At 62.8% G+C, this 25,016-nt stretch overlaps 1 protein-coding gene across 1 annotated transcript in view; it reads left to right on the plus strand.

Moving 5' to 3' along the window:
• The first annotated feature begins 1,609 nt into the window (after positions 1 to 1,609).
• ASB2 (ankyrin repeat and SOCS box containing 2) overlaps positions 1,610 to 25,016 on the plus strand; it is a 36,619-nt gene continuing 13,212 nt past the window's right edge. Inside the window, exons 1-4 of the mRNA XM_055132408.1 lie at positions 1,610 to 1,880; positions 16,874 to 17,139; positions 21,329 to 21,433; positions 24,135 to 24,301. Coding sequence (XP_054988383.1) covers positions 16,934 to 17,139; positions 21,329 to 21,433; positions 24,135 to 24,301 — 478 coding nt within the window. The 5' untranslated portion in view covers positions 1,610 to 1,880; positions 16,874 to 16,933. The remainder of the gene's footprint in view (positions 1,881 to 16,873; positions 17,140 to 21,328; positions 21,434 to 24,134; positions 24,302 to 25,016) is intronic.

A 25,016-nucleotide genomic window follows, 5' to 3' on the forward strand; every position in this document is an offset into this window, starting at 1 on the left:
CCCCGCCATAGTGTGGCTCCAGCCTCGCACTCCTGGTTTCTGAAGCTGATGCAGGCCCCAGGCAGTGAGACAGAGAGAATGAGCTTCTTCAACTTTCTGGAGACCCCATGAGGCTTGTCTTGCCCGGGGGAGGGGTGCAAGCGGGGTGCACCTGAGAAGGCGCCCCGAACCTGTGCGTGACCCTCCTCTCCCAGACTGAAGCCGGGGAGCCGTGTGGAGCGGAGAGGAAGCAGAGTGACCGCCCCCACGCCCCCAGGATTCTGCGCCTTGGAAGGGCTGGAACTTCCACCACGGAGAAAATCAGGGAGCGTGAGAGCCTTGGATGACACGGCTCGTGTGCGCCTCTGGCCCCCCTGCCGAGGCCCAGGGAGGGGTGCAGTGTGAGTTAAACCGGGGCAGGGGAGGCGGTCACCAGCTGTGCTAGCTGTGGGGCCCAGCTAGGAGAAAACCCAGCACGGACCATGACGGACAGGTGGACCCCTGCCCTCCCCCCTCGCAGCACCAGCTCACATCTCGGACACTGACTCAGCCGAGGGTGCCTGGAGCCCTGAGACCTCCCAGTGGAGTCTCTGTTCCTGGACCCCCAAGAACCCCGCGCTTCTCCTCCTGCGTCTGGACGTGTCTGTCCCAGGCCAGCGTCCCTTCGAGAAGAAAGGAGAATCCCCCTTCGAGACAGAAATTCATTTCGCCTGCGGGCGGGGGAGCCGCTGCCTCCCGTCTGCTGCGTGCACGTGACCGAGAGGGCCACCCTCCTTGTCACCCAACTCTGACATCCAGGGCCATCTGCTCTCGTCCAGACTCGGGGAGGCTCTTCCCAGCCCTGGGCTTCGAGCCTCTGCCCTGGGCGCAGCTGCCAGCTGTTGGGCCACCTGTCTCTCTGTCCATCTGTTTGCCCACCTGTGTGCCCGTCTGTCTTCTGTCCTCTGCAGCCCGAGCACCACCACCCCCGCCCACCCCCCTGGTTCCTGGGACCTCCGGAGTCTGGCTCTGCCCTGGTACATGCTCAGCATCCTCTGAGGCTTTGCCCCCGGGCCTTCCCTCCCTCCCTCCCTGCCCTGCCCTGGGCGCCCGGTTGCTCTTCTTTCTTTGCCACTTCCCTTCCTTCCTTCCTTCCTTCCTTCCTTCCTTCCTTCCTTCCTTCCTTCCTTCCTTCCTTCCTTCCTTCCTTCCTTCCTTCCTTCCTTCCTTCCTTCCTTCCTTCCTTCCTTCCTTCCTTCCTTCCCCCCGACCTGGCTACCCCCTCTCCTCTCCCCACTTCATCGTCTCGCTCTTTTCATCTTTTAACCCATCAAGGCTCCCCCGCCCCTCCTCTTCCCTCCTCCCCCCTTCCCTCCTTCTCTGCAAATCTCTCTCTCTCTCCCCATCCCGTTCCTTCTTTCCGTGCAGCCTCCCTCCCCGCTGTCCCTCGTGCCTTCCCCTTCCCTGCCCCCGTCTCCCGCTGTCTTTCGGTCCCTCTGCACCTCACCCCTCTGGCGCACGCCCTCCTGGGGAGTCCAGAAACATAGCCATATATGGCCTCCACGTCAAGGATCACAGCCGGGCGCGTCACGTGGGGGCCCGGCTCGGGGATGCTCCGAGAGGCGGGTGGGGGCCTGACGGCCCCCGGAGGGACAGCAGGCAGCGCCCTCTGGGCTGTCTTCACACAGGAAATCTGAGAGGCAGAACATCTTATAGCCTGGCCTGCCACCATTGGTCATGCGGTGGGCCCGAAATAAACTCCCTGCTCCAGAGGAGAGCGGCTCAGAACGGCCTGGCAGGGCCACCGGGCGCTCAGGGCCAGGGCGGAAGGAGGACTCAGGGAGCACGTTCTGAGTTGAGACACTCGCCAGCAAACCCTTTCCATGACCCCCGCCGGGCCGCCGGGCCGCAGAGCCTAACAGGTAACGCGCTTGCAGCCTGCAGGGACCCCGGGACCCTGTTCCGGCCACGCTCGCCCGCTCTCTTGGCTTTTGAGGCACACTGGAGGCTTTTCCCTTCTGACCCGGGGACCCCGGCTTTGGTTGAAAGCTGAGGGTGCTGCAGATGCCTGTTGCCCCCCCACCCCCACCCCCGGGGTGGGTGCTCCGATGACACCTCTGCCCTGCGCTTGCAGAAACGCCCGAGGAGGCGCTTATCAGCAACGCTGCTGTTGGTCCAGCAGCACCAGCGTCACACGGTGACTTTCCGAAGTGCCGGCAGGTCACGTGGAGAGCGCGACACTTTCCTGGATGGGGGCGTGGGTTTCACGGGTCACGGACAGAGTGCTCGTGTGTGCGGGGTCCTGTCCGAGCAGCCGAGTTTCCGGGACTATACCTGTCTCTGCTCAGGGTTTTGAGGAGGAAACCGAGTCTGCAGACCAGCTCTGTGACGCGGGGTGAAGGATGAGGACTGCTGTGTGGGCACTAAGGGATGCAAATACCATGTGCGTGTGCATGTGTGCATGCAGATGTGCATGTGTGTGTGTGCATTATGCACACACATGCATAGTATGTGCATGTGTGTGCATTGTGTGTATGTGTATGTGTGGTGTGTGTGCATCGTGTATGTGCAAGTGCATGTGTGCGCATGTGTGCATTATGTGCGCATGTGTGTGCTTTGTGTGTATGCATTATGTGTGTTCATGTGCATTGTGTGTGCATTGTGTGTGTATTTGCATTATGTGTGCAGATATGTGTGTGCATTGTGTGTGCGTATGTGTGTGCAGATATGTGTGTGCATTGTGTGTGCGTATGTGTGGGTGAATGTGTATGCATGTGTGTGCATTGTGTGTGCGTGTGTGCATGTGCATTGTGTGTGCATGTGTTTGCATTATGTGTGCATATGTGTGTGCATTGTGTGTGCACATGTGTGGGTGCTTGTGTGCATTGTGCATGCGTGTGTGTGTGTGTGTGTGCGTGCATGTGTGTGTGTGTCTGTGAACATGAAGGTGCTTGCAGGACGAGACGGCTTTTGGACAGACTGGTGCGGTGTCCTGGTGGAGGACAGTTTGGATGAGAGCAGAGTACTTTCGGGGTGTTGGCTGCGGTGTGCTTAGGGACGGGGCTTTGAAGGTGGAGATGGGGGTGGAGGCAGGAGGGGCAGCCTGGGGCTGCACAAGACCCCCCGGTGCGGCATGAAGACAGACCCCTGCCCACGCTGGATTTGGAGCTGAGGAGAGGAGACTCACCTGGGCTTGAAGTCACCCCTGGGCAGGCGCCGAATGGCCTTGGAAGGGGGCAGAGCACCTGGGACGTTTCCTTCCAGCTGGGAGACGTGCAGGGGCCAAAGCTGGGCCGGGCGACGGGACCCCCCGGATCCAGGCCGCTGAGTGCTCCGTGCCCGGGCAGGGGTTTGCGGGTGCAGTGCCCAGCCACGTCGTCCCCCAGGCTCGCCCCGCGCTCTGGACGGACTCCGACAGCTGTGCAGGCTGTTTACAGCCTCTTCCCCAGCTGGCATGCGCCCCGCCTGGCCCCAGGCGACTCTGCATCGTTCAATCTTGCACAAACAGGCTAGGTCATGCATGCCGGTGGGAACCGGGCGCCTCTCCACCCGGTCCCGGGGCTGGCACTCCTCTGCTGCCCCACCCCGGCCCGTACAGGTCTCCCCTTCCCCATGAGCATGGGGAGGGAGCTCAGGACGCATGAGGATCCATCTCCCCGACTCTTCTCGTGAGTTAGAGGCAGTGGCTGTCCCCATTTTCCAGATGTGCAAACTGAGGTCTCAGAGGTTAAGGATCTTGCTTCCTGCCACACAGTGGCACCAACCCTGACCTCTTGGCTTATCAGCTTCCCGTGCTCCCCGCAATGCCACAGGCTCTGGATGTCCCCCAGGGAACCCAGATAGTGGTAAACAAACCCGTGTCCCTGGAATAGCCAGGGCCTCGTGAGGTGCCCGTATATGGTGGGCAGGCTCGCTCCAGGAGTATCTTTCCTAAAGGGGCACCAAAATATCTCCAGACCTGCCCCACGTCCTTCCATTTCTGGCCGCAGAGGGTAGGGCTTCCTGGAGGCGGTGATGGTCACTGAGTGCTCTGTGTCTTTGGATTAATGGAAACCCACAGCTAGGAAGGACGTTGCTGGGAGCTCTGTGGTGGAGGGAGATGTCCGGGGGGATGGTGGGATGTCAGCGTGGCCTGATGTGTAAAGAAAGAGACTCAGGAGGAAGGGAGGGGAGAGGGAGGAGGAGAGAGGTGGGGCAGAGCTCGGCACGGAGAGAGCTGCAGGGCCGGAGTGAGAGCACGGAGCAGAGGGTGCTCGCCTTGCAGCGGCCGACCCTGATTCAAACCCCGGCTCCCCACCGGGTTCCCTGGTCCTCCCAGGAATGAGCCCTGAGCACAGAGCCAGGAGCAAGCCCTGAGCACAGCCGGGTGTGCCCCCGCCCACCCAGAGGAAAAACAGAAGAGGGAGGAAGCTCCCAGCTGACGTCGGCCAGATCCGAGAAAGAGCCCCCGCCCCTCCTGAACCTCCCCACCCCCGCTCTGGATCTGTTTCCAGAACCTTCTGCCACGCGGGGTCCCTGTGAGGGTCCTTGTTCTCCATGCTCTGGCAGGCGCCGGGGTCGCTGAGGGCCAGAGGCAGCCTCCATCGGAGGCACCGAGGGAGGCACAGTGCTCCCTGAGTCCTGCGTCCAGCCCCTGGGCCGTCCCGGCCGCTCTGAGGGGACGGGGGCATGGGGGGGCCAGGCGGGTCGGGGCTGAGCCCTCCATGCGGGGGGCGGGGTGGAGGCATCCAGAGGCCCCAGGGCCCTGAGGACTGGAGGGCGTTGGCCCCCACGGCTGCCTTCCTCGCCGGGCCTGGCACCCGTCACCCCGGGGGCTGTGCCGGTGCCACCCCCGGCTTCTCGGAGCCGAATATTTCCCACGACAAGCAGGAAGGGGGTTTCGCTTGCCCTGTCTCAGCTCCTCGGGCCCCTCCTGTCCTTCCAGAGGTGGCTGCCCCCCGCGTAAAGGGAGAAATGACAGTGAGCAAGGCTGGGCTTGCGGGGGGGGAAGCCCGGGGCCCCCAAAGGGTCACGGAGGCCGCATGCACGGTGGGGTCACAGCCGAGCCCACTCTGGACAGGACAGCGTCCCCAGAAGTTAGTGCCCCCCCCCCCGGTTCTCCCCGGCCTGTGCTCTGGGGAGGGCTGAGGTCCTGGCCAGGCCCCCGGCCGGGCGTTGGGGCCCCAGGGGAACTGGCAGCTGGGAGCAGACCAAGGGTTCGAGGGTTCAGGGAGCTCAGAGGGAAACTTAGGGGTGCTTAGAATCGGCACTGGGGTTCACGCTCTCAGCACCCGAGACCTGTGGAATGCCCCAGACCCAGGCACCAGGGGGTGGGGGGTGGCGAGACCGCCTGGGCCCCCAAGGTGAGCTCGCCGTTATTATTGTTATTATTTTTGTTTTGTGGGGGGTGGCACACCGGCGATGCTCAGCGCTTACTCCTGGCTCTGCCTTCAGGGGTCTCTCCTGGTGGTGTTTGCAGGACCGCTGGGAAGCTGAGGGTAGAACCCGGGTGGGCTGTGTGCAAGGCAAGCGCCCTCCCCACTGTGCTGTCCCTCCGGCCTCGAGCTCACCGTTATCGGGAGCAGAAGCTTCCAGAACCCACGGCGGCAACCCTTCATTCTCATTGCCGGCGGTTCTGATGGGCTTGGCCCTGACAGTCTGGGCCTCAGTTTCTCCATCTGTAGAAGGGATGTGCCTGCTTCTTGCTGGTATTGAGAAGCCTGAGAGGGCCGTGAGGGCCAGCCAGGGGCCAGGCAGGACCCGCACTGCAGGTGGACAGTGCAGGACTGTGTTCACGGCACGAGCCGTCCAGCTGGACACGTCCCCCCAGATTTCCCGGGGAGCAGCCGTCCAGAAAGATGAGCTCTGACCTGAGGCTCGGGGAGGGGGCCCCTGGAGGCCGCGGGGAGCCCCCAGGGCAATGAATGAGCCAGACAGAACCAGGCTTGAGGCTACATCCAGTTAAGGTCCAGGAGAGACCTGCGGACTTTTCTGGAAGGTCAAGGAACTGCCAGGGGGCCCGGAAGTTCCACAGGCAGATAGAGCTGACAGAGATGGACCACAGGCCACAGAGGGCGGGTGCAGGTCATGGTAGGGGACAGACAGAGGGTCCGGACATTGGTCCAGGGTGATGGTGGTGGCCCGGGGACAGACGGGCGTCAGCTGGGTAGGGCCTAGACCGTGGGCGGCGGGCGGGTGCCGGACAGCGGGGGCCCAGGGAGCTGGTCGCCAGGCCAGCCCCTGTGGCTCTCTGAGCGTCTGCCTGGGGTCCCCCGCCTCCCTGGGGTCCCCCGAGCTCAGAGCAGTGGGGACGCTCCCAGCGGCCCGGCGCGAGGGCCAGTGTGAAGCCAGAGCAGCCGAGCCCGCCTCGCCCGAGTCTGCGGGAGACAGGGTGGCCCGGTCCAGGGCTCACGGGAGCAGCGGGGGGAGGGGGAACAGGGCCCCCGCAGGGCAGCTGTGATCCTGCGGAATGTGGACTCAGGCCACAGAGCTCTGTGGGGTCCTGGTCAGCGGCTGGAGCAGTTCATACTCCCTCACAGTGCTCAGAAGGGGTCGACTGCCTCACAGTGTTCAGTGGGACTCAGCTCCCCTCACGGTGCTCAGAGGGGGCCCAACTCTCCTCACAGTGCTCAGAGGGACCTAACTCCTCTCAAAGTACTCAGAGGGAGCCTGGTTTCCTTCACAGTGCTCAGAGGGGGCTGACTCCCTCACAGTGCTCAGAGGGGCCCAGCTCCCCTGATGGTGCTCAAAGGGACCCACTCTGAGAGATGCGAGTGGCCCTGACCTTGCTCAGGTGGTGCTTTCTGATGTGCTCACAGAGCAGACACCACTGTCCCTGTCGGGGCCCCTGGGGTACACAGTCACCCCAAGGGTAGGGGGTCGAGGTGGGACTGGCTGGCAGGAGGTGGGCGAGGGGCCCCTGGAACTCAGAGGCGGAGCATGACCTGGCACCCAGTAGGGGGCGCCCTCGGCCCAGACACCCCGGGCTGCCAGGGCAGCCTCACCTGGCCACGGCCGAGAGGCGCTGGCCTTGGCTTCCTCTCGCCCCACGGGCGGGTCGCTGAGCTGCTGTTGTATTGGCTGTTGCTGTATTTGCTCTTGAACTGGAGTGACAGCACAGCAGGTGGGGTGTTTCCCTTGTACGCGGCTGACCCGGGTTCGAGTCCTCAGTCTCTCTCCGAGAGCCCAGCAAGCTACGGAGAGTATCCCGCCCGCACGGCAGAGCCTGGCAAGCTCCCCGTGGCGTATTTGATATGCCAAAAGCAGTAACAATAAGTATCACAATACAGACGTGACTGGTGCCCGCTGCAGCAAATGGATGAGCAAGGGGAGGACAGTGCGACAGTGCTACAGTATCGACTGTTGTTGTATTGGCTACTGTTGTATTTGCTGCTGTTGCATTTGCTGTTGTCTGAGCTGTTGTGAGGCCACCTCGCTCCTGTGGAGCCCTCCGGCCCCCTCCCAGCTGGGCTGGAGGCTGCAGCCCAGGGGGGTCTGAGCGGGTCTCCTGGGTCCAGGGATCTCACCAGACTCGGCTGAGCCCCTCCCCCCTTGCAGTCACATGCTCCGCCGGCCACGCTCTCTCGGGCTGCTTATCCTTTCACGGGGGGGGGGGGGGGGGGAAGGGGGGCGGGGCGCAGTGAGGCTCTGGGCGCCGAGGGTCCCTCAGCAGCAGGCCTCAGACCCCGAAACGCTGCCCCTGGCCGGGGCGGGACTGTCCCTGACTCAGCATCTGCTGTGCCCGCCTGGGTGGCGTCCAGAGTGAGGACACGGAAGGACACAGTCCTGCTCCTCAGGAGGGAGCCCGGGGCACAGCTCCGCAGTCTTCAGCCCTGGGTCCCGGGGGCCTTCCTGGTGGAGGAGGCACATCTGCAAGGATGACAGGGCAGGCGCGCAGGGCCCGAGGACAGGAAAGGCCCATTCAGGACCTTCCTCCGTGCTCCAGTCCCTGGAGAGGGAGGGAGTGTGGTCATCTGTCCTCCTTCCTGTCCCCAACCCCCACCACCGCCATCAGACATCCAGAAAACCACGCCTTGCACTGCACCCCCAGACAGCTACACATCCCGGGGACCAGGCCCCAGGGGTGCCCCCCCCCCATGGCCAGAGAACTTGTATCTGTGTTAGGGGAAGGAAGCAGGCTACCTTTCAGCTGTGGGGGCCCATTCCTCAGAAGTGCAAACTGAGGCCCAACGCAGTCTCGATGGGCTGCAGCTGGACCAGGCTCCGTGCTCAGAGCCTCGTGTGCTCACTCGGACCCCTGCCTCAGCTACTGCTGCTCCCGCTTCCTAGATGCCACCCAGGAGGGGGGTCCCTGAGTTGACATTTGAGGTGCTGCAAATGGGAAGGAGAAGGGGTCCGGGGCGACGCCCCCGGCCCCTGCCTCCCCCGCTGTCTGTCCCCTGCTTTCCCTGGGAAAGGGCTATTTTCTGTCCCCGGCAGCCTCCCTGGGGACCCGGCACTGCTGGCCTCGCTCCAGGACAGGCGCAGAAGGTGGCCCAGGCCCCAGGCGGGGGACTCAGAAACAGGCGGGGCAGCACCACGCTGGGGGAAACTGAGGCGAGGACGGAGGCGGCCGGACGCCCCCACCCCAGCCCGTCGGCTCGGAACCCGCAGACTCTCAGCCCGCGTCCCGGCTCCCACCTGGCTGCAGTCTGAGCCCGGCTGAGCCACCCCGCCCGGCCCCGCTCAGGGCGGCCCCGCCCCCGCGTCTGCGAGGACCGCCTGGCCAGGTGGCCGGGTGCTCCCAGGCAGGCTGGACACCCCGAGGGGTGGCTGAGGCGAACACCTGCAGGTGTGGAAGCCGTGGAACTAGACGAAACCTCCAGCCCAACTCTCCTACAATGGGAAACTGAGGCAGGGGCAGGCAGGCCTTGGCCCCGATGCCGCCGCAGAGGGATGTGCCGTTCCTGGCGTTGGCCCAGCGTCCTTCCCGCCGGCTGCTCCGGGACCAGGTTCCCTGGGGCCACCAGCACTTCCGGTCACTTAGCAGCCCCTAACACAGACCCTGCCAGGTGCCGGGTTGGGGTGAGAGGCAGCTGGGGCCACGCAGGGGGTCGCCCCTCACTCCCACCCCTTAGCCCAAGGCCAGCCTTGGCGCACCCAGGCCTGCAGGGCCCTTGGGCAGGGGGTCGGGGTGCGGGTGCCCAGGGCTGAGCTGTGCTGGCTGGGGGCTCGGGCCTCCGGGTTGCCGGTGCTGGGCTTTTTGCATGAGACACGAGTGACGCGTGAATAGATAGATGCCGCCACGTCAAGAAGCTCGTAAGGGGGCTGGAGCGATAGCACAGCGGGGAGGGCGTTTGCCTTGCACGCGGCCGACCCGGGTTCGATTCCCAGCATCCCATAGGGTCCCCTGAGCACTGCGAGGGGTGATTTCTGAGTGCAGAGCCAGGAGTAACCCCTGTGCATCACCGGGTGTGACCCAAAAAGAAAAAAAAAAAGAAGCGAGTAAGGAAACGCACAGCCCCCAACAGCAACCCAGTTCCCCCAAGCCAGCCCCACGTGATTCTGAGCCGTCACAGTCCTGCCTGTCCTCTTGCGGGAAGCAGAGTGGTTAGTGCTACCATACAGCGGTGGGCTCGGCCCTGGCCATGCTGAGTGGGCAGGAGGCCCGAGCAGTGTCGGTCTGTGGGTCATTGTATGGTGGGGGAAGGGACAGAACCAGGCCCTGGGGGTTGGGAGGGGCCTGGTTTTCTGGGTTTTTTTTGTTGTTGTTGTAGTTTTTTTTTTTAGGTTACAAAAATTATTTTACCTATCCCATTTCTTTAATACATACCATGTGCAATTATAGGAAAGCGCAATGGGGAAATATTAATGGATTTCAATAGACAATTCAGGCACCAGGCCCGAGAACCTGTGTTAAGATGGGGGAGAGAACTTGGTTGTTCAGAGTCTGAAGCTGAGAGGGCTGCCTGGAGGAAGAAGCCAGCACAGAGAGAACGTTCAGCTTGGAAGCTCTGGTTTCTTGCCCTCCCTCCAGCCAGCAGGTCACAAACAGGCTCTTCTGGGGGGGGGGGGCGGGGAATGACACGAGGCTGCCCAGAGACCCAGCAAGGCCAAGGCATGTGCACTTGGTGCTCATTGGTATTTTCTAATGCTCTGGCTGAAGTTTATTATTATTATTATTATTATTATTATTATTTTATTTATTGTTTAATGTGTATCTGAGCTCAGAGTGATTTCTTGGAGCATCAGCTACTCTAGATGGGAGGAAGGTGGAGGCTGGGGCTTGAGTGATAGAACTGTTTTCTTTGCATGTGGCCAACCTGGGTTCGATCCCCAGCACCCCATAGGGTTCTCCCGAGCACCACCAGAACTGGTTTCTGAGTGCAGAGTCAGGAGTGGCCCCTGAGCATCGTCGGGTGTGGCCCTCAAACCAAAAATAAAATCACTGTCTCACTGTCATCCCGTTGTTCATCAATTTGCTCGAGCGGGCGCCAGTAACGTCTCCATTCGTCCTAGCCCTGAGATTTTAGCAGCCTCTCTTTACTCGTCCTTCCCAACGGTGCCGCTTTGGAAGCTCTTTCAGGGTCAGGGGAATGAGACCCAACATTGTTACTGATTTTGGCATATGAATACGCCACGGGGAGCTTGCCAGGCTCTGCCATAAAAAATAAAATAAAATATTGTCACTGTCACTGTCATCCCGTTGCTCATTGATTTGCTCGAGCGGGCACCAGTAATGTCTCCATTGTGAGACTTGTTGTTACTGTTTTTGGCATATCGAATACGCCACGGGGAGCTTGCCAGGCTCTGCCGTGAAAAATAAAATAAAATGTTAAAAGATTAAAAAAATAAAAGGTGGACGCTGGCCCTGATCCTCTCCTGGGGTCACGGTGGGAGGGCCGGGGGAGTGGACGGGGTGCAACTTGCCTTTGCTCCCTGCAGAGTTCTTCCCCAGACACAGGGCAGGGACTAATTTTCCATGACGAACTCAAACCTCTTTGAATGACTCTTCTCTGCACTTTTTTTTTTTTAATTGAATCACCGTGAGAGACAGTTACAAGCTTTCATGCTTGAGTTTCAGTCATATAATGATGGAACACCCATCCCTCCACCAGTGCACGTTCCCCACCACCAATATCCCCAGCATCCCCCTCCCCCACCGCACCCCTCCCCCGCCTCCATGGCAGACAGTTTCCCCCATACTCTCTCTCTGCTTTGGGGCATTATGTATGGTTTGCAATGCTGATACTGTCTTCTCTCTCTGCACCTTAATTCTCCCACGGATCACATTGACTGCAATAGCAGCCACCGAGTGGCCGGGCTCACACCAGGAAGGTCTCACACCAGGAGGGTCTCACACCAGGAGGGTCTCACACCAGGAGGGTCTTCCTCCCGGCTTCGCAGCGGGTCGAGGAGGCCGACCCAGTGTGGGCTGGATTTCACAGTAGAGTTTTTTTTTTAATTTTATTGAATCACCGTGGGATAGTTACAAGCTTTCATGTTTGGGTTACAATCTCACAATGACCAAACACCCATCCCTCCACCAGTGCACATTCCCCACCACCAATATCCCGGGTACCCCCCCTTTCCCACCCTCCCCCTGCCTCTAAGGCAGACAATATTCCCCATACTCTCTCTCTACTTTTGGGCATTATAGCTTGCAACACAGACACTGAGAGGTCATCATGTTTGGTCCATTATCTACTTTCGGCACACATCTCCCATCGCAACTGGTTGCTCCAGCCTCATTTTCTTAGTGACCCCTTCTCTATTCCATCTGCCTTCTCCCCTCCACTCATGAAGCAGGCTTCCAGCTATGGGGCAACCCCCTGGCCCTTGTATCTATCTACTGTCCTTGGGTGTCAGCCTCATGTGATGTTATTCTATACCCCACAAATGAGTGCAGTCCCTCTATGTCTGTCCCTCTCTTTCTGACTCATTTCACTTAGCATGATACTCTCCATGTCTATCCATTTATAAGCAAATTTTGTGACTTCATCTCTCCCAACAGCTGCATAGTATTCCATTGTGTAGATGTACCACAGTTTCTTTAACCAGTCATCTGTTCTAGGACCACAGTAGAGTTTTGCACTCACTCGCTCCCCTCCCCCCCAGGAGGCAGGTGGGGGCTGCAAGCGCTGGGTCTGGCAGGGGCTGGGGGCCTCGGCCGCCTCCTCGGGGCTGGGCTGCAATGGCCGGCTGGTTCGATAGTGGCAGGGGGTCCACGGGGTCGGCAGTCCCAAGGCTTGGCGAAGAGATTGTCGGCGGCATCTCAGCCCTTGGCCAAGTCTCCCGCCCTGACGGTCCCACTTGAAGGAGGGAACATGGGGGGTCCTCCTCCAAGGGGGTGGGCCCCAGCTACCCAGGGAGGCCGCAAAGACTCCCAGACCTCGCGTCCCAAGAGCAGACTCCGCCAGGACCACTCGCCAGTGTTTCTCGGGTCTGACTCTGCCAGCAGATGCGCCTGGTCATGTGCTCCGTCGCCCTGACCCAGTGCTGCCCGGGGACGCCTGCGGGTGAGCCCGCCACCTCTGTGACCAGTCAGGGCAGGAAGTACAGGACAGAGGCCGGAGAGTCTGTGCAGGGTGCGGGACACGCCTTGCACGTGGCTGGCTTGGGTTTGATTCCCAGCCCCGCATATGGTCCTCTGACATTACCAGGAGGGAGCCCTGAGCACATCAGGAGGGAACCCTGAGCACAGAGCCTGGAGTGACCCTGAGCACAGAGCCGGGAGTCATCCCTGAGCACAGAGCCTGGAGTGATCCTGAGCACAGAACCAGGAGTCATCCCTGAGCACAGAACCAGGAGTCATCCCTGAGCACAGAACCAGGAGTCATCCCTGAGCACAAAGCCAGGAGTCATCCCTGAGCACAGAGCCTGGAGTGACCCTGAGCACAGAGCCGGGAGTCATCCCTGAGCACAGAGCCTGGAGTGATCCTGAGCACAGAACCAGGAGTCATCCCTGAGCACAGAACCAGGAGTCATCCCTGAGCACAGAACCAGGAGTCATCCCTGAGCACAAAGCCAGGAGTCATCCCTGAGCACAGAGCCTGGAGTGACCCTGAGCACAGAGCCGGGAGTCATCCCTGAGCACAGAGCCTGGAGTGATCCTGAGCACAGAACCAGGAGTCATCCCTGAGCACAGAACCAGGAGTCATCCCTGAGCACAGAGCCAGGAGTCATCCCTGAGCACAGAGCCGGGAGTCATCCCTGAGCACAGAACCAGGAATCATCCCTGAGCACAGAGCCAGGAGTGAACCCTGGGCACAGAGCCAGGAGTCATCCCTGAGCACAGAGCCAGGAGTGAACCCTGGGCACAGACCCAGCGGTGAGCCCTGAGCACTGTCGCCATGAGTGACCATGACACAAAGAGGGAATAAAAGAAACACAGGAGGCCGGGCTCCCCAGCCGCCCGCCTGTCCCGTGTCCCTGCCCGGGAGAGCCCCCTAAGGCAGTGGCGCTGTTCTGGGGCTCCCGGGACTCTGGACCCTGCTCTGGCTCCTTCCGGCTGCGGGGGGCTCGGGCGCCTGCTGTCCTGGCAGCACGCGCCTGTCTTCGCCCTGCATTCTGCCCATCCCACAGGAGAGCGCAGGGCACTGTTTGTTTGGGGGGAGCTCCCAAGCAGTGCTCAGGGCCTGGGATCCATTCCTGCTAATCCTCGGCTCGGTGCTCAGGTCTGGAGGTGCCGGGGGCCACCTATGAGTTTGGGGTGCAGGGGGCTGTGCAAGGCTGGGGACCAGGTCCCAGGGCCGGAAGGATGCCAAGTGTGTGCTGCCTTGGGAGCCGTCTCTCCCCGACCCAGCCCCACGGGGAGCGAGTCCAGCCGAGAGCGACAGATACCCGGAATTTCCAGTGGGATTCCGTGACCGTGTAACGGTGCTCCCGTGGGGGTCCTTTAACCTGCGTGCTGCTGAGCATGCATGTACAACTCTCCTAGGCCCTAGCTAGGAACCCAGTGTTGGGGTCCCAGGATATATTTGTGGTCAGCTTCAGCGAGCATCGTTGACTTTCTTCCCATCTCTTTATTTTTGGGGGGTCACACCAAGCACGGTGCTGTGGGTCACTCCCAGTAGTGCTTGGGGACCGTGCAGTGCTGAGAATTGAACCCAGGCTCCCGCGGGGAAAGTCTGCAACGCTCCTGTTCTTCGAGGCTCCTCCCTGTCCGAGGGTCATCAGTCCCCACAGCGGCCCCCTACCGACCCTTCTGCTAACAGGGGCAGCGTTCCGGCCACCCCCTTCCCTGGACACTTGTCAGTACCTCTCATTCTCTCGTGAGCCGCATCCCCTCGCCCCCACCCCCGGGGGCTGGTAGCCTTGCTCTGGGGTCTTAGGACCCCCCAGCCCGCTCCCCTTCTGTTCTGTGCTCAGACGTCAGATGTCCTCTTGCTCGGGGGCGGGGCCCGTATCTGAGTAGCAGGATGTGTTTGGGGTTTTGTTTGTCGCCTGGCGCCGGGGGTTGCACTCGGGGCTTCCCACCCGCCCGCCCTTTGCAGGTCAGTTCGTGCACGGAGTCAGAGGTTTGCTTCTCGCGTCAGAGGTTTGCGGGCTGAGCTTCTGGTTTCGGGGTTCCTCGGTGTGGGCTCTCGGGCTGGCAGCGAGCTTCACTCACGCCGGGGCGCGGTGAAAGGGAAGTGGGTCGGGGAAGTGGGCGCAGCTCTGCTCCGGCTGTGGTGGACGCACCAGCCTGTGCCACGCAAGTCAGGAGCCCAAGGCCATCCTTGGGAGCAGCTGCAGGGGCCCAGGTGCAGGGCTCAATATTTGCCAAACAAACCAATATGGTTTTTTTGTGTGTGTTGTTTTTTTGGGTCACACCCAGCAATGCACAGGGGTTACTCCTGGCTCTGCACTCAGGAATTACTTCTGGCAGTGCTCGGGGGACCCTATGGGATGCTGGGAGTTGAACCTGGGTCTGCTGCGTGCAAGGCAAACTCCCTCCCCGCTGTGCTATTGCTCCAGCCCCAAACCAATCTAGTTTTTTTTTTCTTTTCTTTTTGGGTCACACCCAGCGATGCTCAGGGGTTACTCCTGGCTCTGCACTCAGGAATTACTCTTGGCAGTGCTTGGGGGACCATATGGGATGCCGGGGATTGAACCCAGGTCCGCCGCATGCAAGGCAAACGCCCTACCCGCTATGCTATCGCTTCAGCCCCCCAATCTAGTTTTTTAAAGACCTCACGTGAGTCCGGTGTTCAGACAAAGCTAAGGGCTCCAGTACCATCATGTGCCTACAGGTCAGTCAAAAATCAGGTGCCACATGTAATCTCATCAACGGCCAAGACCCGGAAACTGTAAACTAAAGCTCCCAGAAGAGAGCACTGCAGAATTTCCTGGAGCGACCCCTTATACTCTAGCCCGCTTACTTACCCAAAGTAGCGCACATTTGATTGGTTTTAATGTGCTTGCTTGTATTCTCTTATCTATGGGCCGAAAGGGCTCCAGAATGGAAATACAACAACTTTCACACCCTTCCCTCTTATTGTGCTGGGAAGGTGCTCGTCAGTGGGAGTGGGGTTTGACTATTATCTGTCATGAACTATTGTGAACCACTTTTATGAAAATAAAATATATTTTTTAAAAAAATCAGGTGCGAGAGATTTTACTATGTCCCAAGAGCACTTCACAATGTCCATTTCTCCTGAAGGATTTTTTAAAGAGCGTCTCTGGAAGTCATCAGCAGGGCACATTATTTTAATGAGTTTTTTTATTTAGTTATTTGCTTTTTGGGTCACACCCAGCAATGCTCAGGAGTCACTCCTGGCTCTGCATTCAGGAATTACCCCTGGCTGTGCTCAGGGAACCATATGGGATGCTGGGAATCGAACCCGGGTCGGCCGAGTGCAAGGCAAACGCCTTACCCGCTGTGCTATCGCTCCAGCCCCTATTTTAATGAGTTTAACCAGAAGAGAGTAGGAAGAAACAGGGAGAGACCAGCTAGGACAGGCTCCCTTGCTTGAAAGGAAGCAATGCTGGCCCTGCCGGGTGGGGGGTAGGGGTGGGGGCTCCAGGATTGTGCGGCTCCTGGCTGGCCTCACTGCCCACTCCCGTAGTTGGGATTCTGGACACAGAGTGGGTGACCAGAAACTAAGCTCTCTATTAGCGGGTGCCTGCGGACACGGGTATACGCATCAGTGGTCTGGGGGGGGGGGGTGAAGGCTGGACGGTGGCTGGCTGGGCTGATGCGTGAGCTGGCACACGGGTAGGTGAGAGGCTGGACAGTGGAGGGGTGGGGACGGCTTGGGGGCCGGGACAGATGCTCGAGTAGATACAGCACTCGAGGGTCAGTGCTGGCCGCGTGGATGATGGGTGGCTGCATAAATGGCGGGGAGGGAGGCGGATGGATGAACCAGGGGCGCAGGCGGACAGGTGAGAAGGGGTGAGAACAGAGGGGGTGGCTAGTTAGGTGGGTGGTGAGTGGATGAGTGGAAGGAAGACTATGCAGCAGAAGGGGCGGTTGGGCAGACCACACGGACTGGGTGGTACCCAGCCTTCCCGGGGTACATGAGTGCCTGGTTGGTGGATGGTGTGGCCCGTGTATACCCAGCCCTCCCGGGGGGCGTGATTACCCGGTTGGTGGATGGTGTGGACCTTGTATACCCAGCGCCCACGGAGGGGCATGATTACCTGGTTGGTGGATGGTGTGGACCGTGTATGCCCAGCGCTCCCGGGGGGGGGGGGGGGGCGTGATTACCTGGTTGGTGGATGGTGTGGCCCGTGTATACCCAGCCCTCCCGGGGGGCGTGATTACCCCGTTGGTGGATGGTGTGGACCTTGTATACCCAGTGCTCCCGGGGGGCATGATTACCTGGTTGGTGGATGGTGTGGCCCGTGTATACCCAGCGCTCCCGGGGGGGCGTGATTACCCGGTTGGTGGATGGTGTGGCCTGTGTATACCCAGCACCCACGGGAGTGTGACTGCCCAGGAGGGTCCCGCCTTCCCCGGGGGTGGACATCACTGTCTCCCGAGCCGTCGCTGACCGGGTTGCTTTCTCCCCAGGCCGCTCGGGTTGGCGGCTCCGCGCTCCGCCCCCCCGGGCATCTCTGAGGCCGGGAGAAGATGGCCACCGAGATCAGCGCCCAGGGCGGGCCGCGTGTCATCGGGCACGAGGAGTACAGTCTCTACGGCAGCCTGAGTGAGGAGGAGCTGATCCAGATGGCCATCGAGCAGAGCCTGGCGGACAAGACCCGGGGCCCGGCCCCCGCGGAGACCGACGTGGCCGCCCGCCCTAACCGCCCGCCTGCCCATTTCTCCCCGTGGACCAGGTGAGCGTGGCCAGGAAGGCCGAGGTCCCGACTACTCTTCACCCAGCCCCGACGGCCCCGGGCCCTGGGCTGTGGCCACATCCTTAGGGACCGACGTGTGGGGTCAAAACTTCCCGGGCATGACCGCTGTGGTCACGCGTGGCCTCATCTCATCCCCGCGGGTTGTTTCCACGCCACAAAGGAGGAAACAGGCTCAGGGGTCAGTGACTAGCCCCCCGGGGACAAGGTCATCAGGTGGCGCTGATGAGTTTGGAACGGGTCCTTCGGAGCACTCGTGCGTGAGCCGGCTTCGCGTCGTCCTAGAAGCAGCTCGCGTGAGGCTGACGGTGTGACTCCCGTCTCACCGAGATGCTGGGTTGCGGGGCCCGGGGCTGGGGCTAACGCTGTGTCCCCGGGACACCCTCTCCGGCTTCAGATCTAGAATGACACGTCACCCCACTTTGACGCCTGGCCCTTCCCTCGCTCTCTGGAGCCGGCCCCGGGGTTCTGACTCTGTGGGCTGATTTCGGCCCTGCACCCACTGACGGCTGACCTCCCCCACTGCCCCCAGAGGAAGCCGGAGGCCTGGCACCGGGCCTGACCCCTGGCGAGCGTGGGCAGGTGGTGAGCGGAAGAAGGGTTGAGAGAACAGGGGAAGGAGAAGTGGGCTGGGAGCTCTGCCCGCTTCCCCCAGGCCCTGTGGGCTGTGCAGCCCTAGGCAAGTTCCTTGACCTCTCTGAGCCCCCGGGGTCTTCTCCCTAACCCAGCAGCAACACAGCTTCCCTGATTGATGCACCCAGCAGGCGGCAAGCAAAAAACCAACCAAGAAGGTCCGTGCTTGAATGGGCCTCCCCTGCGCTCTCCCCGAGAACCCTGAGGGCTACGGCGGGGATCGGCCCCTCTGGCCGGCTCCCCCGCCACCCCGGGAAGGTGCCGCCCAGTCCCCGAGTGCTCCCAGGCACACTGTGGTGTCGTGGGGGGGAGGGGCAGGTTAGGGCCTGGGTCGTGGCTGGGGCCCGGTGAGGCGGGAGTGAAGGAGGGACTGGAAGCAGCAGAGTGTCCCCAGACGTGTGGGATGTCACCGTCCTGGGCCCGAGTGGTGACCGGGCTGCAAAGGCCCTGGGTGGAAGCCCGCGGCCTTCGGGAGAGGGTCGAGGCCTCCTTGAGAAGCTTCTCGTTCCGGGGGCCAGCGAGCGGATGGGGATGGACCAGAGTGCAGGTCTGCATGCGGGAGACCCCGGCTCCCACCCCACCACCGCACGGACCCCTGAGCACCGAGCTCTGAGTACCCCTGAGCACCCCTAAGTATCAAACCCTTTGTTCCGAATCCACTGCTCCCCGGGAAACCGGGCCAGAACCTGTGCTGGAAACGGCAGGAGGCTCTGAGCTGCCCAGCCCGGGCCCCCTGCCCCAGGAAGGAAGCCCCCCGCCCCCCCAACGGCGACTCCGGCTTCCCACGGAGGGGCGGGGGGGAGCCAGGCTCACAGCCTCCCCACTTCTGCATTTCCGTCAAGGTTCCGCTTCTCAGGAGGGAGCGAGTGCTGAGCGGAACCGGTGCCCACGGGGCAGACCCGCGGCCAGGGGCACAGCGGGCACGGGGCACCCAGTGGGCGGCGGCCGCCCTGCAGACCGGCCCCTCCCCGAGCACCAGCAGCAGCTGCCCAGGGCTGCCGGCCCTCCATCCGCGGCAGGGGGCCCGGGGTGGGGGGGTGGGCCGCAGAAGCAGAGACCCCCGTTTCAGAGGGGCACCCCGACGTGAAAGAGTGGGCTGGTGAGAGGAGAGCAAACCTCCACGAGCCTCAGTTTCCCCAGATGCGAGGGAAGCCAGGATGCCCCTGGGCCGGGGCCCTTGAGCAGGAGACGAAGCCTCTGGCCTGTGCCCGTCACGGGGGGCGCAGTTGCCCCCGACTGTGGGGAAGGGCCCCCGGAGCCTGTTCACGGCCCCGTGCCCCCTCTCTGCCGCCCGCAGGGAGGCCCTGGGGGTGGGTGCGAGGCTCAGAGCCCCCATGGGTGGGAGGCGCCCGGCCAACGGCTCCTCCTCTCTGCCGGAGGGTGGGCGTGGGGGGGCCGGGGTCCGAGACCCTGGTGCTCCCCCGGCCCAGGGCCACCCAGGCCCTGTAGTTCTCTCTCACTCATGGAGACGGAGCGAGAGGCCCAGACAGGCCCAGCATGGGCTGGCTGAGGCACCGGGGGTCGCCCACAGTGGTGGGCACGGGGGCGCCTTTGCTCACACCTGCAGGCCCCTGTGTCCTGCAGACTGTGTCCCCTCCAAGCCTTGGCCCCACCCGGGTCTGGCTCACTCGGACAGTGCTCGCTAAGAGGCCGGGGCCCTTCCCTCCTCTCGCTGAGCCTGGACCAGCTGCGGCTGACAGCGACCTGCCCCGGCCCTGGGAAGGTCGAGGGGCCGTGACCTGCACCCACATCCTGCCGTGCCGACCCCCCCCCACCCCGCTGACTCAGCGGCAGGTCTGGGGGCCCTGCCTCGATGAGGAAGAGCACAGCCCAGCGTGCGCAGCCGGACCCCCCAAGTCCTGTATAACACCCCCGGCAGGGGCCCCGGGCGGCCCCCAGCCCTGCACGGTGGCTGGGATGGCCTTGACACGCCCCCCTGCTGTGTCCCGTGGCCCCGATGTCCCCAGGACCACACAGAGCGCCCGGCTGAGTAGGAGCTGGGGGGAACCGGGTGGGACATTTCCTCCCCAAATGGGGTCTCTCGGGCTCTGTCCCCGCAGGGGAAGGGAGGGGCTGAGGTGGGGGGCTCGGTCAGTGTCTTGGTTCCCGTGCTGCCCCCAGAGAAAGCGCCTTAGAGGCCAGTGCAGTGGCCTGGCCAGCTCTCCCTCGCTGGACGCAGGCCCCTGGGACCAGCCACCTGGGGGCAGCTGGGACCCCGGCATCACACGGAGACAGGAGTGGGGGCAGGAGCCATGGGGAGGGCCGGGGGAGGGGCGGCGGGCCGGGGTCTCATGGACTCTCGTGGGGTTCTGCAAAGGCCCCGAGGCCCGCGGAGCTGGGAGCCTGCGTGCCCGCCTTGTGGGGCTCTAGGGGAGGAAGTGGTGGGTGCGGGGCAGAGGCCGCTCCAGGGCGCCCTGGAAACTCACGCCCACAGCTCCTGCTCCGGGGGCACCTGTGACCGCATGCCCCGTCATGGGGACCTGCTGGCTGGTGGGGGTTGGAGGAGGAGGAGGAGGAAGAGGGGGAGGAGGAAGAGGGGGAGGAGGAGGAGCAAGAGGAGGAGGAGGAGGAGAAAGAGGTAGAAGAAGAGAAAGAGGAGGAGAAGGAAGAGAAGGAGGAAGAGGAGGAAGAGGAGGAGAAAGAAGTAGAAGAGAAGAGGAGAAGGAAGAGAAGGAGGAAGAGGAGGAGGAGGAGGAGAAAGAAGTAGAAGAGAAGAGGAGAAGGAAGAGAAGGAGGAAGAGGAGGAGGAGGAGGAGAAAGAAGTAGAAGAGAAGAGGAGAAGGAAGAGAAGGAGGAAGAGGAGGAGGAGGAGGAGAAAGAGGTAGAAGAGGAGGAAGCAGAGGAGGAGGAGGAGGAGGAGGAGGAAGCAGAAGAGGAGGAAGCAGAGGAGGAGGAGGAGGAGGAGGAGGAGGAAGAGGAGGAGGAGGAGGAAGCAGAGGAGGAGGAAGGCCCTGCCAGTGCGGCTGAGCCCAGGGCACCTGCCCCTCCCTGCTGCCCCTCCCGCCCACCGAGGCAGCACCTTTCCCGTCACCTCTCTCTGTGTCCTGGGCCCCCAGTCTGACCCCTCATGGGCCACAGGTGGGCTGGGCATCCGGACTTCGCCCCCTCTTCCTCGTCCTCCCCCCCAGCCTCCTGCCCTGCTGTTGGAGCCCAGCGCGGCCGGCCCCGGAAGGGGGGGCAGCCCCGTCCCTCCGAGACCTGCGGCAGGCCACTTGCGGCGCCCCTGCAGGAAGAAGGTCACCTTGCCCCCTTGCCGCCGGGAGCCCGGCAGGCTGGGGAGGGGGCCCGGGTGGGGGCGAGGGTAGCCTCATTGTTGTCTTATATGGTCATAGAAATCTCCCAGGGCTTCCTCCAAGGGCCAAAAATAATCCGGAGACACAGCAGCTGTGTCCAGCGGCCGGGCCCGGGGGCCATCTGCTCTGGGTCGGAGCCCGGCCCGCCAGGCTCTCTCCGCCTGCCCGCGCCCGCCGCCGGCCATGACCCGCTTCTCCTATGCAGAGTACTTCTCCCTCTTCCACTCCTGCTCCACGCCCTCCAGGTCCCCCGCGCCGCCCGACCGCCAGAGCCCCCCGGCCGCAGCCCCGCTGGGCTTGTTCCAAGGGGTCCTGCAGAAGTATAAGAACAGCAAGACCTCCCAGCTGGCGTAAGTGACCCCGGGCCCCGAGAGCAGCCAAGGGGGCTGGCCTGGCCGGGGCGGGGGCGGGGGGGCGCGTGAGGGTGGGAAGGAAGCAGGCCACAGCCCAGCAGGGGGGCCGGCCGGGGGGGGGGGGCGCCCTCCCCCGGAGACGCAGCTGCTTCTCCCAGCGAGCCTCGGGGTCCCGGCCGTGCTGTCACCGGGCCCAGATGCCCAGGCGTGGGGGCAGCCCGTGCACTCGGGAGTCGGGGGACCGGCAAAGGAGAGGGGGGAGGAGGCTCCAGGAGCCCCAAGCCTGGCCGAGGCCGAGGAGTGGGCCGCGTCTGCCAGCCTCAGTTTCCCCACCGTCCGAGGGTGCGTCTGTGGCTGCCCCGAGATGCTCTGTCTGCCCGGCATGGGGGGGCGGGGTGGGGGCCCTGGGGTCGCTCTGTGCTGTCCCTGTTCCCTGCCTCCACTGCTCCCGGTGGGCACCAGAGACACCTCCCCCCCCCGGAGCCCCTATTTCCGGCGCGGTGCCTGGCCCAGGCGAGGCCGTGAGCCCGGGTGTTGCATGTCCCGCCAGCACCTTCGAGCAGGGGCTCCTGCTCCGGGGGGCTCCTGGGGGACCCTCCATGCTGGGCACGGTGGGAATCAGGGTCCCTGTCCTGTGCCCGTCCCTCTGGGCTTGCAGATCAGAGACCCGAGGGGCCCCGCACCACCCCCCCCCCCCCGGCTGCTTGGTCTCTGGGCACCTGAGCCCCCAGGAGCCCTCCCCTCCCACCCTCGGGACAAGGAAGGGTGTGTGTGTGTGCATGTGCATATGTGTGTGTGTGCGTGTGTGTCTGTCAGTGTGTGTGTGTCTGTCCGTGTGTGTATGTGTGTCTGTCCATGTGTGTATATGTGTGTGTGCATGCGTGTGTGTGTCAATGTGTGTCTGTTCGCGTGTATGTGTCCATGTGTGTATGTATATGTGTGTGTATGTGTCTGTCCGTGTGTGTCTGTCAGTATGTGTGTGTGTCTGTCAGTGTGTGTGTGTCTGTTCGCGTGTGTGTATGTGTATGTGTGCGTGTGTCTGTCCTTGTGTGTGTGTGTATGTGTCTGTTCATGTGTGCATGTGTGTGTATGTGTGTGTGCATGCGTGTGTCAGTGTGTGTGTCTGTTCGAGTGTGTGTATGTGTGTGTGTGTCTGTCCTTGTGTGTGTATCTGTCAGTGTGTGTGTGTCTGTTCATGTGTGCGTGCGTGTGTGTGTGTGTGTGTGTTCATGTGTGTGTGTGTGTGTTCGTGTGTGTGTGTGTGTGTGTGTGTGTGTGTTTGGGGAACCTGCCCCTCCCCGAGGCACAGCCAGCCCCCTTCCCTGCCTCTCCCGCCCGTGGCCGAGGTGTGGCACGTACCGTCCTGGCTGCCGGGGCTCCTGGAGGGACGCGGCAAGGTGGCCGTGACGGCGCTGACAGGGATTCGGGCTTATCTGGCCGCTGAGCCGGGCGCTGCTGCTCGGCGCCTCACGGCTCTGTGCTCGGTGCTATTAATAACCGGAGACGGAGGCAGAGGAAGTCAGGGCCGGAGGGAGGAGGCAGCGGGAGGGGAGAAAGGCTGGTCCTGTAGCCTCTCAGGGCTGGCACGAGGGCACCAGGCTGCCTCCAGCCTCACTCTTTCTACCTGGCAAATGGGCCCAGGCGGGCAGAGCCTTTCCAGGAGAGGGCTGGGACGCTCAGCAGAGAGCGTCTCACAATGAATGAATGAATGAATGAATGAATGAATGAAGGGACTCGAATGAGCCGGGGCCGTCTCCTTCCCTTTGACCCGTTGTCTCTCTGACCGTCAGAATCTTGCTCTGCCCAGTTCCACCCCGGGCTGGGGGCCGGGCCTGCTCTCTGGAGCTGAGCGCGTCCACCCTGGGGACACAGGCCCCCAAGGCCCAGTCCCACTCTCCCAGGGCCCCAAGCCCCCGAGACAGACGCCCCCGACCCCTCCAGCACGAACGAGGAGCCCTGCGCGACAGGACCCCCGTGAGGGCTCGGGATGGCCGCTCAGGGCCCTTCCCCGCGGGCAACGCCCGAGTCCAGAGCTGTCCACAGGAGTCCTGGGCAGTGGCCAGGCTGGACCGGGGCCCCACACTGGCTCCGATGAGCCTCCAAATGCCCAAAGGAGCCACTGGGGGACACCGTGCAAAGCCGAGGAGAGGAAGATGCAGCGATGCGGCCGGAAGGACGGGCAGTGACCGCTCCTCACGGCTCCCTCTCCTCTCCTCTCCTCTCCTCTCCTCTCCTCTCCTCCCCTCCCCTCCCCTCCCCTCCCCTCCCCTCCCCTTCCCTCCCCTCCCCTCCCCTCTCCTCTCCTCTCCTCTCCTCTCCCCTCTCTCCCTCTCTCCCCTTCTCCCCCCTCCCCTTCTCCCCCCCTCCTTGCCCCTCGCTCCCTCCCTCTCTCCCTTTCCCACCCCCTTCTCTCCACCTCCTCCGTCCCTGCCCCCCTCCGCCTGTGTCTGCATCCCCCTGCCTCTGTCCCTGTCCCCCCGCCCCGCCCCCTGTCCCCACCGTCTCTCTGTCATGCAGCAAATACTCACGAAGCCCAGGATAGCCGGCACGAAGCTGGGCGCTGGGCGCTGCCGTGGGGACCCCCAGCACGCACCAGAGCGGGGGGGGGGGGGCTGCCCTGGGCAGAGACTGCAGCCGGGCGGGGGCTGGGCGTCCGAGGGAGGAGACACTGGCCGCAGGGCCTGCTCTGCCCCCGCAGGCCCGTGGACCCCGTGCTGAAGGCCATCAGGGAGGGCGACGAGGAGGCCCTGAAGGCCATGATCAGGGCGGGCAGGAACCTGGCCGAGCCCAACCCCGACGGCTGGCTGCCCCTGCACGAGGCGGCCTACTACGGCCAGGCCGCCTGCCTGCTGGCCCTGCAGAGGGGTGAGTGCGGGGCGGGGAGGGGGGGCGGGGAGGGGGGAGGGAAGGAAGAGGGCAGGGCAGGGGAGAGGGGGGAGGCCACGCCCCTTGCCCTAGTCGAGGAGTGAAACCCCCCCTCGGGCCGCCAGTCGCCCCCCCAGGACCCAGGGCAGGACAGCCGAGTTCCTAGAACCAGAATGAGGGAGGCAGGACTTTCGGGAAGGTCCTTGCCAGCTTGTTCCAGAATGTTCCAAAGACTGATTTGTTGTGGAGATTGGCACAGCTGCGCCGTGCCCCACCCAGACTGTTCCTGACAACTGTCAGACCCTGGGTAAACCGGCAGGAGCTTCTGCTACGCCCAAGTCAGACGACTGAGCCCCCTTCCTCCCCTCCTGGTGCTCCCTCCCCCCCCAGTTATCGCTTATTCTCTGCCCCCCGCCCCCAGTAGCACAGCTCTGGGCAGAACATCGGTGCCAGGGTAGAAAGAGGAGCTTGAGGTGGAGCTGCAGGAGGTCAGGGAAGGTTCATTCTGAAAGGTGGGCCTCAACCTAGGAAGGCTTCCTGGAGGAGGTAGCATTGGCGCTGGATGCCTCTGGACGGGAGGCTTAGAGAGCCTCATGAAAGACAGAGTCCAGGGCCAAGAGGAAGCCGACTTCAGTTCAGCTGGGACGTTTTAGAAGCCACCTGGCTCCGTCCTGGGACACGGGGTGGGACTTCCTGTCCCTGAGTCTCCTCCCCT

The sequence above is a fragment of the Sorex araneus genome, chromosome 3 (genome assembly GCF_027595985.1).
Source record: "Sorex araneus isolate mSorAra2 chromosome 3, mSorAra2.pri, whole genome shotgun sequence".
NCBI classification, from domain to species: domain Eukaryota; kingdom Metazoa; phylum Chordata; class Mammalia; order Eulipotyphla; family Soricidae; genus Sorex; species Sorex araneus.